Genomic DNA, 11568 nt, shown 5'->3' with positions numbered 1-11568 from the left:
TTGCCTCGTTATCGCTGGCTTATCGCAAAGTGCCAGTCAAACTGTGACGGCTGCAGCACTGCATCCATTTACAGGACAAAAGGAAACAAAGCCAGTGTGTGTTTGTGTAACCAGCCTGTCAATTAGTGAGCTGACCCTTTTAGGACAGAGTTTGGTTCCAGCGGCGGCGTCTTCATACGGTTTCACAGTCAGGTAGGGGACCTGACTGCACTGGATCTCACTGTAACTACACTGAACTTTAACAGTACTTCAATTAGAGAAAGAACAAGTGACTGAACGTGATCCCAGATGAATCCCAGCAGGACAGTCAGCAGCACAACCTCTCACCTCCATTGGTCACTGATTGAAACACGCTGGAATTTAGTTCCTGGCTCCGAACTTCTCCTCTGCTGAAGAGGATTCAGCAGGTTGAGCTCCAACGTACAGACTCTGGTCAAGTCATGGCAGCAACCACTGATCCTCCCGTTCCTGCCGTCCAAGTTACCTGCCTTCCTTCCTTTCTTCGGTCTTTCTATGTCAAACAGTGTGACTTTGACACGTTCACTCGTGTTGTAGTAAAAGCAGCGCGGCTCCGTTTGCAGGGAGGCAGATGTTTGAACACGGTTGACAGCAGCACTTGGCAGGATGCTCCGTTCTCTGCGTGCTGTTTTGTCAACAGGTGAAGCTGTGAGCGCTCACTTGACTCGTATTGTTCACGCTGACATCTGTTCCTCACGCTCCACGGCCTCCGTGACCAACGCAAACTTAAAGAACAGTTGGTCGAGACCAGACGACTTCATGCTGATGTGAAGACACATTCCTCTGTGACAAGGTTCAAACAACCCACAAGTACCCACAATTCCTCCTGTTTGAGCAACTGAGACAGTGAGAAATAGAGAATGTTCCCATTTAGTCTTTATAAAAGAGCCACAGAGCGTTTGAAGATGTGACCTTTATTCATTAATGTCAATAGATCATTAGATTAGATGCTGCTTTCATTAAAGGCAGACTGATCTTCATGTTCCTTCTGATTCCAGGTGACACAGTCACGTTCAGATGTGTAACATTTACACAAGAAGCGTTTCAACATCAGGTCCCTGGTTTAAATCTGCTCACGAGAGCAATGAATGAATTTAAAGTGTTACGAGAAGAGAATTTAGTCTTGGTGGAAAAACATAGTTCTACTGTCTGAGCCTGAAATTCCCACAGCAACAACAAAGGAGGATTCCTGAGACACCAGCTGACGTTTATGTTCAGAGGGTTGAATTCTGGTTAAGTAGATGCTGATGGTTTAGTGCTGCACCCTGAGGTTAAGATGTCTCCTTCTCATCCTCTTTCAGGCATGAACACACTTTATGGCTGCTCCTCAGAGGTCTCCTTCCTGCTGGTTGGTCCCACACATTGGTCTCAGGAAGGAGCAGAGGCGAGAGAACAAGGTGGAGGAAGAAAGAGACGCAGGGTGAAGGAGCAAAGCAGAACTCTGACTCTGCTATGTGAAAACAAGGCAAACGTGAGTGAGTTCACAGGGAAATGGAAGCGTTGTCTCCTTGAGTCTTTGTCCCACAGACAAAGCTGGACCCCCGCGGGCGGCAGCGTCTTGACGGGTCCGTCTCTGTGGAAGGCAAGCTGGCACCTGACGGCCGCACAAAGCTGAGGTCAGGAGGTCACGGGTCAAAGGTCGGGAGCAGAGGCCTGACGTGGACACTCACCTCCGGCCACTTCGTCTGTTTCCTACTGACCGCGGAGCCGGAGAGCAGCTGTTTCCTCCTGGGTGGAAGCGGCTGCTTGATTAAGGCAGTCAAACAATCATTTTCTGATGTTCCTCTTTGTTGTCGTTAAACACCTGGTGATCGTCTCATGAAAAAGAATAAAGAGCCTAATTAGCGCCGACATAGAGCAGCTTTGAGCTAAATGCTAATGGATTGGCTTCATGACGTCAACCAAGCTCGATCAGCAGCTGAAGCTGATGGAAACGTTTCTCAAATCCACAAACTGATGACAAACTCGGAGCTAAAGGAAGACAATGTAGTTAATCTATTAAATATGAATTTATCAATTAGGTTCAATTTTGTATTCATCTTTTATTTTTGTGAGTGTTGAGTGGTAATTATATTTTTCCACACGTGATGGGATAAAGAGAACTTCACTCTACCAGTAACTGTTGATGCTCATAATGAGAGAACTGAATGCTGTGACCAAAGTGGAGCCAGTTTCCCAGTGTTTCGCCTGAAAAGCAGACTTTATGGGCGGCGTCTCCTCTGAGGTCACACGTCCTTTGATGCAGCACATTTACTGGCTGCAGTCACGTGATGCTGATTTATTTCCTCTTGAATGTGCTTTTAGGACACGGTGCTTTTCCTGTGCCAGCGTTTCACTAAGCGGTTCTGAATGAAGGGGATGCAGATGATTAACCTGTTCCTGTTCAACGTTCCCACTGCAGAGCGGCCGCTTCGCTGAAGCGTGCGTCTGCTTTGTTCATCCTTATTCAGTAACAGCGGCAGATTTACTGTCGGTGCAGCTCTGCCTCTACTTCACCCTCGTCCTCTTTCAGGCCTTTCTCCTTTTTGCTCCCATCCTTTGTCAGTTTAAGCATTGACTCCAGTTTGAAGCCAGTTTGTTTCTAGTGACGTGAGTCTTTAAACAAATGTGCAGCTGTACTTATTCCACTGTTTCCGTTCTGATTATGAAACATTCTGCAGATATTTGGTCCCACAAACACCTTTTATAACTTTGACCTGATGGAGGCAGCAGGTTAAAACTCAACTGCTGCCACGTTCAGGCTTCTGATAAAAAGCCTGTGGAGCCTGTTTACGTCACTGGGTTTGTTCCTGCTGAATGTGAAGGCTGAATTCCTGCCTCAGGGTCCTTGTGTTGTGGACGCTGGCTTCCTGTTGTGTCTGTCTGTGACGCTGGAGAAAAACAAAGGCATCGTTAAAGTTCCTGCTACGTCAGTTACTCGTCAGCGCGTAGAAGGTCGTTCATCGCGATCGTCCCACGGCTCCATCACTTTATTCTCTCTGGGCCCATTTCTTCCTGTCAACTTAGTGTCTCCTATCACCATAATTCCCAAGATTATCGTCTCTTGAGCCTCGCTGAGTTCACAAATTGACCCTGTTCCTGCATGAAACCTCCAGCTAATCCTCCACCACAGTGGTTTTATAAGACGGAGGTCTCTGCTGTAAATATGTAATGTGAATTTCTCTTTCATTCTGTCATTCATTTACATTCTGCAAATGAAACGACTCTGCAGTAAAATGAGGTGATGGCTTCAACCAGCGTCTTGATTAAACACGATTAAAAGGCCTCAGGAATGAAACCAAAGCAGTGTTTGCCACTGGATGTGTACAGTAAATATTCCACCTACACATGTACATTCATCCGTCTACTTGCACTTGGTTTTAAATATGACACACGCTGCAGATGCTCCTAATGGCTTTGTGCTAAAGGAGAATGCAGCCGTACAGGGATTAAATGCTAGATGGACATAAAAATAACCACCATGACAGACTGTGATGCAGCTGCATGTGACATCAGCCTTAATCTCCTCATTAGAGGTCAGCGGCTGTGGACGACTTGCGTCTTCCGTCATGTAACCTGGTTCTGTGACGTTACATCAACTGGGTCCGACACCGGCAGCGTCAGCGCTCACACTCCATCAAAAAGCACTTAACCCCCTCCCCTCAGTACCTCCCTGTTTCTCTCCCTTTCAGCCAGTGAGGCTCCACAGACCCCCAGCGGCGGCAGCCGGCCTCCGGCCGGGTCCAAGCAGGGACACCGGTCGAGCTGCAGGACAGAGGCCGCGAGGACAGAGGACACGAGGACGGAGGCCACGAGGACGGAGGCCACGAGGACAGAGGACGCGAGGACGGAGGCCACGAGGACAGAGGACACGAGGACAGAGGACACGAGGACGGAGGCCACAAGGACAGGGGCCACGAGGACGGAGGCCGCAAGGACGGAGGCCACGAGGACAGAGGCCGCAAGGACGGAGGCCACGAGGACGGAGGCCGCAAGGACGGAGGCCACGAGGACAGGGGCCACGAGGACGGAGGCCGCAAGGACGGAGGCCACGAGGACAGAGGCCGCAAGGACGGAGGCCACGAAGACGGAGGCAGCGAGGACAGAGGCCGCAAGGACGGAGGCCACGAGGACAGAGGCCGCGAGGACAGAGGCCGCGAGGACAGAGGCCGCGAGGACAGAGGCCACGAAGACGGAGGCAGCGAGGACAGAGGCCGCAAGGACGGAGGCCACGAGGACGGAGGCCACGAGGACGGAGGCAACGAGGACAGAGGCAATGAGGACAGAGGCTGCGAGGACGGAGGCCACGAGGACGGAGGCCGCGAGCAGCAGCACGACTCCTCTGAGTGTGGAGGCTTTTACAAAGCTGAGGCAGCAGGTGTGAGGTGGACGTTTAACCTGACACTGCAGAGCTGCAGCCAGTTCAGATTCAAAGTCACATGATGTCAGATAAATATTAACAAGACAATCTACTGTTGTGTTGACTTAGAGCTGCTCCACATTAAAAACAGGCAGGACGTGGGATTTTGGAAACATCACAGCTCCCTCCATGATCAGGAGGTTCTTATTTTGTGCAGGAACCATCAGAACATCAGCCACAGCAGTAAATGCTGGTCCCAGGAAGCCAGGCCTCAGGTTCCACCCAGCCTGGTGGAGATCAGAGCTCTGGGCCACGCGTGGAAACCAACGAGACTCAGGCTGTTTACTTGTAATGAAGCCTGTGGGCGACGTCACGGCAGCAGAGCCACAAACAGCTTCAAGGAGACGTCACTTAACCAGCACCAGCAACGTCCACACACACGTCAGAGGAAGGAAAAGCAAAGGAATCCACAGGTGGAACCAGCTCAGCGGGTGAATCAGCAGAACCAGGGCCCTGAAACCATCAGCGTCTGAGCCAGTGAAACCATCAGCGTCTGTCAGGTCGTACTTGACCTGTGGAGCGTTTTAGTTTTAGTAGCATGTCGTTAATCTGCTTAACTGGGTTTAGAGACGGGGATTCACGTGTAACAACCCAGTATCCTGTCTCACATACAAAGACACTTTAACTGTACACACACACACACACACACACACACACACACTCATCAGCTCCACAGTCTCATCTCCATCTGTCTGTGTTTTACATCCAGGATTGTTTCTATTTTGTGTTTACGTCAAGTATTTAGCTGCGTTACAACAGACGAAACTACGGCAGAGACAGCGTCGCCTTTGTGAAGCTCACATACAACCAGTCAATCATCAAATGTGTGTATTTACACACAGATCAGAGCTGGTCCTGAGTCACGTAGCTGCCTCCTGCAGACGTCACCTGTCTGCCTCTCCTGCAGACGTCACCTGTCTGTCTCTCCTGCTTCATCACCTGTCTGCCTCTCCTGCAGACGTCACCTGTCTGCCTCTCCTGCAGACGTCACCTGTCTGCCTCTCCTGCTTCCTCACCTGTCTGCCTCTCCTGCAGACGTCACCTGTCTGCCTCTCCTGCAGACGTCACCTGTCTGTCTCTCCTGCTTCCTCACCTGTCTGCCTCTCCTGCAGACGTCACCTGTCTGCCTCTCCTGCAGACGTCACCTGTCTGTCTCTCCTGCTTCCTCACCTGTCTGCCTCTCCTGCAGACGTCACCTGTCTGCCTCTCCTGCAGACGTCACCTGTCTGCGTCTCCTGCTTCCTCACCTGTCTGCCTCTCCTGCAGACGTCACCTGTCTGCCTCTCCTGCTTCCTCACCTGTCTGCCTCTCCTGCAGACGTCACCTGTCTGCCTCTCCTGCAGACGTCACCTGTCTGCCTCTCCTGCTTCCTCACCTGTCTGCCTCTCCTGCTTCCTCATTTGTCTGTCTCTTCTGCAGACGTCACCTGTCTGCCTCTCCTGCAGACGTCACCTGTCTGCCTCTCCTGCAGACGTCACCTGTCTGCCTCTCCTGCTTCCTCACCTGTCTGCCTCTCCTGCAGACGTCACCTGTCTGCCTCTCCTGCAGACGTCACCTGTCTGTCTCTCCTGCTTCCTCACCTGTCTGCCTCTCCTGCAGACGTCACCTGTCTGCCTCTCCTGCAGACGTCACCTGTCTGTCTCTCCTGCTTCCTCACCTGTCTGCCTCTCCTGCAGACGTCACCTGTCTGCCTCTCCTGCAGACGTCACCTGTCTGCGTCTCCTGCTTCCTCACCTGTCTGCCTCTCCTGCAGACGTCACCTGTCTGCCTCTCCTGCTTCCTCACCTGTCTGCCTCTCCTGCAGACGTCACCTGTCTGCCTCTCCTGCAGACGTCACCTGTCTGCCTCTCCTGCTTCCTCATTTGTCTGTCTCTTCTGCAGACGTCACCTGTCTGCCTCTCCTGCAGACGTCACCTGTCTGCCTCTCCTGCAGACGTCACCTGTCTGCCTCTCCTGCTTCCTCACCTGTCTGCCTCTCCTGCAGACGTCACCTGTCTGCCTCTCCTGCTTCCTCACCTGTCTGCCTCTCCTGCAGACGTCACCTGTCTGCCTCTCCTGCAGACGTCACCTGTCTGCCTCTCCTGCTTCCTCACCTGTCTGCCTCTCCTGCTTCCTCATTTGTCTGTCTCTTCTGCAGACGTCACCTGTCTGTCTCTCCTGCTTCCTCACCTGTCTGCCTCTCCTGCAGACGTCACCTGTCTGTCTCTCCTGCTTCCTCACCTGACTGTCTCTCCTGCTTCCTCACCTGTCTGTCTCTCCTGCTTCCTCACCTGTCTGCCTCTCCTGTTTCCTCACCTGTCTGCCTCTCCTGCAGACGTCACCTGTCTGCCTCTCCTGCAGACGTCACCTGTCTGTCTCTCCTGCTTCATCACCTGTCTGCCTCTCCTGCAGACGTCACCTGTCTGTCTCTCCTGCTTCCTCACCTGTCTGCCTCTCCTGCAGACGTCACCTGTCTGCCTCTCCTGCTTCCTCACCTGTCTGCCTCTCCTGCAGACGTCACCTGTCTGCCTCTCCTGCTTCCTCACCTGTCTGCCTCTCCTGCAGACGTCACCTGTCTGCCTCTCCTGCAGACGTCACCTGTCTGCCTCTCCTGCTTCCTCACCTGTCTGCCTCTCCTGCTTCCTCATTTGTCTGTCTCTTCTGCAGACGTCACCTGTCTGTCTCTCCTGCTTCCTCACCTGTCTGCCTCTCCTGCAGACGTCACCTGTCTGTCTCTCCTGCTTCCTCACCTGTCTGCCTCTCCTGCAGACGTCACCTGTCTGTCTCTCCTGCTTCCTCACCTGTCTGCCTTTCCTGCTTCCTCACCTGTCTGCCTCTCCTGTTTCCTCACCTGTCTGCCTCTCCTGCAGATGCCCCCACCTGAAACCACAGCCCAGCGGTGGAAGCAGCGGGTTCGTCTGATGTCAGCGTGGTCGGATCTCGTCCGTCTGCGTTCCACGCTCCAGAGCAGCTGTTCCAGCATGTTCCACATCTCTCCTGCTGCAGAATATCAACTCAGATACGGATCCAATATCAAATAGCTGGAAGTGCTGCTCATGTTTGTTTGCACCCACAACTCAGAGAGTTCTCTCCCGCCTGAAGACTGACCCGAGCGGACGCGTCCTGTTTCTACATGAGGTCACTTCCTCCACTTCACACTCATTACATGACATCACCTCCCAAAACACGTCCTTTCCACCTCACTGAGTCGATCTTCACTCTGTAATAAGAGCAGGATCTGTGTTCACCTGTGAGCTGTTAGTTCTTCCACTGCGTTGACAACACGTGCACAGTAAATCTCTTTTCTTGCCTTTAGCAGGTTTTAGACGTCTGCATTTCTCTCAATTACAAAATCCCAGGGGTTTAAGCTTCGGTAAAACAATCCTTCACATACACACACACGCAGTTCCAGTTCGTTCAGATCCTCTAGATTTACAGCAAAATGCTAAATGCATTTTCTGAGCACCCAGATTTTCTAAAGGCTGGTTCCAAATCATCGTGGACACTTTGTTTTATATAAATAGTTTATTAGTATCACTAACATGTCAGGAGGATTTCGCTCCCCCTGTTCTTTACGTGGATAAAATACCAGATGTAGAAAACGAGGTTATAAAAATAAGAGGATATACGCTTGTGTTCGGTAAAGATTGGAGTATAAAAACCTAATCCCCGTCCACCGGGTTCATAATCCTCCACACTGAGGATGACGCCCTCCCAGAATCCTCCTCACTTCATCTGACTGTGTTGTTTCCTTCATGGTGGAGTCACAGCGAGGAAACCACCTGTTTGTGGTTCTGTTTCTGTTCTTGCAGCTCCATCAGACTCAGTTTCTCTCCATTTGTCAATGTCCAAATGTTCTTCAGTCCTTTCACAGTCGCTGAATGAGGCTGGAGGTTCGTCTGTGTTCTGCTTCTGTCCTCTGTCCATCTGTGCTTCTCGTTTCACCTGATGCCTGTTGAAGAAATGAAGCAGTAACAAAGTGATTTTTCTCTTTTTTCTCTTGAGTAGATTTGTTTAGTAGTAGTAGATAATCTGCAGACCGATGCTCTCATTTGTTTCCTAAATCAGACTTAAGGTTGATGCTACACAGACACCTCCACTACATGCTGGGACTTAACAGTTACACGGTGCCGTCAGATGACGAGCTCAGGCTCAGACGGCAGCTCGTCCTCCAACAAGAACAAGCAGCGAGACGTCTCACCGTTGTGTGCGTCTGCGTGGGGGCCGACGTGCTGTTTGTTGGTGCACGTGCACTCCAGGTGATCCTCCAGCTTCACCTGCACCTCCCTCAGCTTGGGCCGCCGCCGCACGTACTCCACCTTCGCCACCTGAAAACGGGCAGCAGATCAGAAGCACTGGACGCATTGGAGGTTGAATGGAGTCAGAGTAGAGCGAGCTGAATGTGAAGTGAAATGCTTCACATTCAGCTCGCTCTATTCTAACAATGGAAGCACAAAAGATGAGGCGCCTGGTGTTCTACTGAGCCACATGAGCTCCTGCTCTGATCAGTAAATCACCTGCTAACGCTGCGTGAAGTTAACAACACACAAATATAAACAGACGCCTATGAACACAACCGAAGACCCCGCGCATGGATTTCCCTGTAGCAGCAGGTCTGCTCAAAGACTGTCTCCATTCATCTCAGACTGAGCATCAGTAGCTCTGAGTGTAAAAACCTGCCTGTTCTTTCTGCCATGAATAGTCTGAACTGATCCTATGCTCATTTATTTTGACCGACCTGTTGCAGCTCCGTGGCCTCGAGCCTGGCTCATATCTGTCCCTCAGGGACGGGCTCTGCTTTCGTACCTTCACAGTGCGGTGGTGCTTGCGCGCCGCCTGGCACCTCATGTTGCTGGTGTTGCAGCAGCCGGTGCAGCGCTTCACCTCCACGCAGGGCGGCCAGATGAGGAAGTTGGCCGAAGTGGGGTCCACCTGGCTCCTGGGGATTTCATAGATGGTGGTCCGCACCTTACAGACAGCTGGCAAAGCCTCCTCCACCACTGGAGGGGGACAGAGTAACAGATCAGAAGATCAGAAGAAGAATTTTATTTACATGCATCTTGTTGTAAAAGAGCAGAACCTAGGGATTCATGCAGTGTTTCACACACTCTCTGTAGTGTGTGTGTGTGTGTGTGTGTGTGTGTGTGTGTGTGTGTGTGTGTGTGTGTGTGTGTGTGTGTGTGTGTGTGTGTGTGTGACTAACCAGTGCTCCTCTTGTGTCGTGTGTGTCCGTGTCTTTTCAGGTCGGGGAAGCTGTGAGAGAAGTCCTTGTGGAAGCTGTGTTTGGTCTCATCGATCACCTCGTTCTCTGGACAAAGACAAAATATCACACGCTCACTTAAAAAATCTGAAGTGAGTTCATAATCTGAACGGTCTGAAGGAAGGAAGGCATGCTCAGTGTCAGAGGTCAGGATCAGGGCCGTCTCCTGATTAAACCACCAGACTGTTTTCCTTTGTTCTACAAACAGGTTGATAATGTATCAGTATGTAACAGTGTGGCTTAAGGAGTCTGTATAGACTGAACCAGATCGTATGAGAAGGCCACCTTATGTCACAGACTGAAGGCAGTGTAGAGCTGGGTGTATGGGGTCATATAATCTTATTATGAGGACAAAACCCTCATTCATGTCGTGACACTGGGGGAACTCACCTCCCATCAAGGCACAAAACCCACTTATCTTAGCGTTTGGTCTGAGGGAAAGTTTCCATGAACTAATAAGACAAAACATAAGCAAACGTGAGCAGTCGTGCGTTTTTTCTTTACACTGATGAGCTTGTTTTTAATGAATCAGGCTGAGAGCTGTTGCTTGATTCACAAAAGGAAGATACTTTATTACTAAGACTGCGCTTCATCAAACCAAAGTTCCCTCTGAGTTTTCACAATCAACTGATTGTGTGCACAGGTCGATGCGTTTCCCAGCAGAGCAAGAAAAGTGGGAAATTCCTGTAAATCAACGTAAATGATGTCTGGGCTCGTCTTTTTGTCATTGTATGTGTGCGTCTACATATACAATGTGCCTCCGAAGCACAACAAAGTCCACCTCCGACACCTCCCTCTGTCCCTCGCTCCCCCTGACAGGCAGGAATTTGAGCATGAATTATACATAGCAACGCAGCAGCCGTGCAGCGAGTCCTGCTCGCAGCCAATAATGGGCAGCATGACAACAGCATAAAGAAACGAGCCACTCGACCCCCGTGGTGCCGGGGAGCCGTCACACTCCGTATTTGCATCTCAAAGATGCCAGGATTAATGGTGGCACTGCTCAGAGCGGCGGACGTAAAAAATGAAGCGGCTACTTTTCACTGCACCGAGAAGCTGCGAGCAGAGGAGTTGGTGGGAGGGTTCCAGGGTCTGACGGAGGTATTTCCTCCTGTTTCACCTCACGGAGTCCGTCTGCTCGCATTTATCAGCTGCAGAATAAGAAGTGGCATCAGCTGCGTTTTCAGGATAAATGCTGTGTCTTTTAAAGCTGCAGTCGAACCCACAAAAAGCTTTTCGCTGACTTTAGATGCAGCTCTTCTTGCCACAATCTTTAAAACTGAATAATGTTTTGTGGAGACTCACGTCTTCTTCCACTCTATGAACTTTCCTCTGCCGGGTTTCCATCACCTTTTATTAAGTCACCAGATGCCCGTGCTGACATCACTGTGAACTAATCACGAGGTATTTTTAGTTTACGAAGCAGCTCCAGAACCACAACAGGCACGATGCTAACACTTTTACATGCTCAGTGCTGCTGCACAACCAATAAAGTGTGTGGTGACAGCTAGGTTCCACCCAGCAGCCAAAAGTTAACTCTGCTCCAGGGTTCATGGAGGGTGTAAAGTGCAAGACAAGTCCCGGTCTCCTAGCAACGTCCGGTGAAGCAATCCAGAAATGAGACGAGAGGACAGAATCTGCCCAGTGAGCACTGAAGCACACGCAACCAATGCCTCAAGTCAGAATCAGCAGAAAGCAACTGCATGTAAGCAGCTGGTGGAAGCCAAGTTATGGGCAAAGTCTCAAAGCCTGCAAGTACATCATTTCATTTTCTGTCAGCCTTCAGTCATTAACACGCTGAGAGAAGCTTCACTGATCATTCCAAATTGATATATGTATTTGCATACCTGATAATTAATATAAATAGGTAGTGATAATGAAGCGCTTTACCTACGGAGTCTAACTCTAGCAG

At 50.7% G+C, this 11568-nt stretch overlaps 1 protein-coding gene across 1 annotated transcript in view; it reads right to left on the bottom strand.

Moving 5' to 3' along the window:
• Positions 1 to 7902: 7902 nt before the first annotated feature.
• The window catches only part of LOC114862573 (platelet-derived growth factor subunit A-like), a 4890-nt gene continuing 1224 nt past the window's right edge, over positions 7903 to 11568 (bottom strand). The window contains exons 2-6 of the mRNA XM_029163058.3: positions 11547 to 11568; positions 9600 to 9704; positions 9203 to 9396; positions 8598 to 8724; positions 7903 to 8348 (exon numbers count right to left, since the gene is read on the bottom strand). The exon at positions 11547 to 11568 is cut by the window's right edge and continues 75 nt beyond it. Of these exons, the coding sequence (XP_029018891.1) occupies positions 8338 to 8348; positions 8598 to 8724; positions 9203 to 9396; positions 9600 to 9704; positions 11547 to 11568 (459 nt within the window). The 3' untranslated portion in view covers positions 7903 to 8337. The remainder of the gene's footprint in view (positions 8349 to 8597; positions 8725 to 9202; positions 9397 to 9599; positions 9705 to 11546) is intronic.

This window comes from Betta splendens, chromosome 1, assembly GCF_900634795.4.
Source record: "Betta splendens chromosome 1, fBetSpl5.4, whole genome shotgun sequence".
NCBI classification, from domain to species: domain Eukaryota; kingdom Metazoa; phylum Chordata; class Actinopteri; order Anabantiformes; family Osphronemidae; genus Betta; species Betta splendens.
This window is presented reverse-complemented; position numbering and strand designations above follow the sequence as displayed.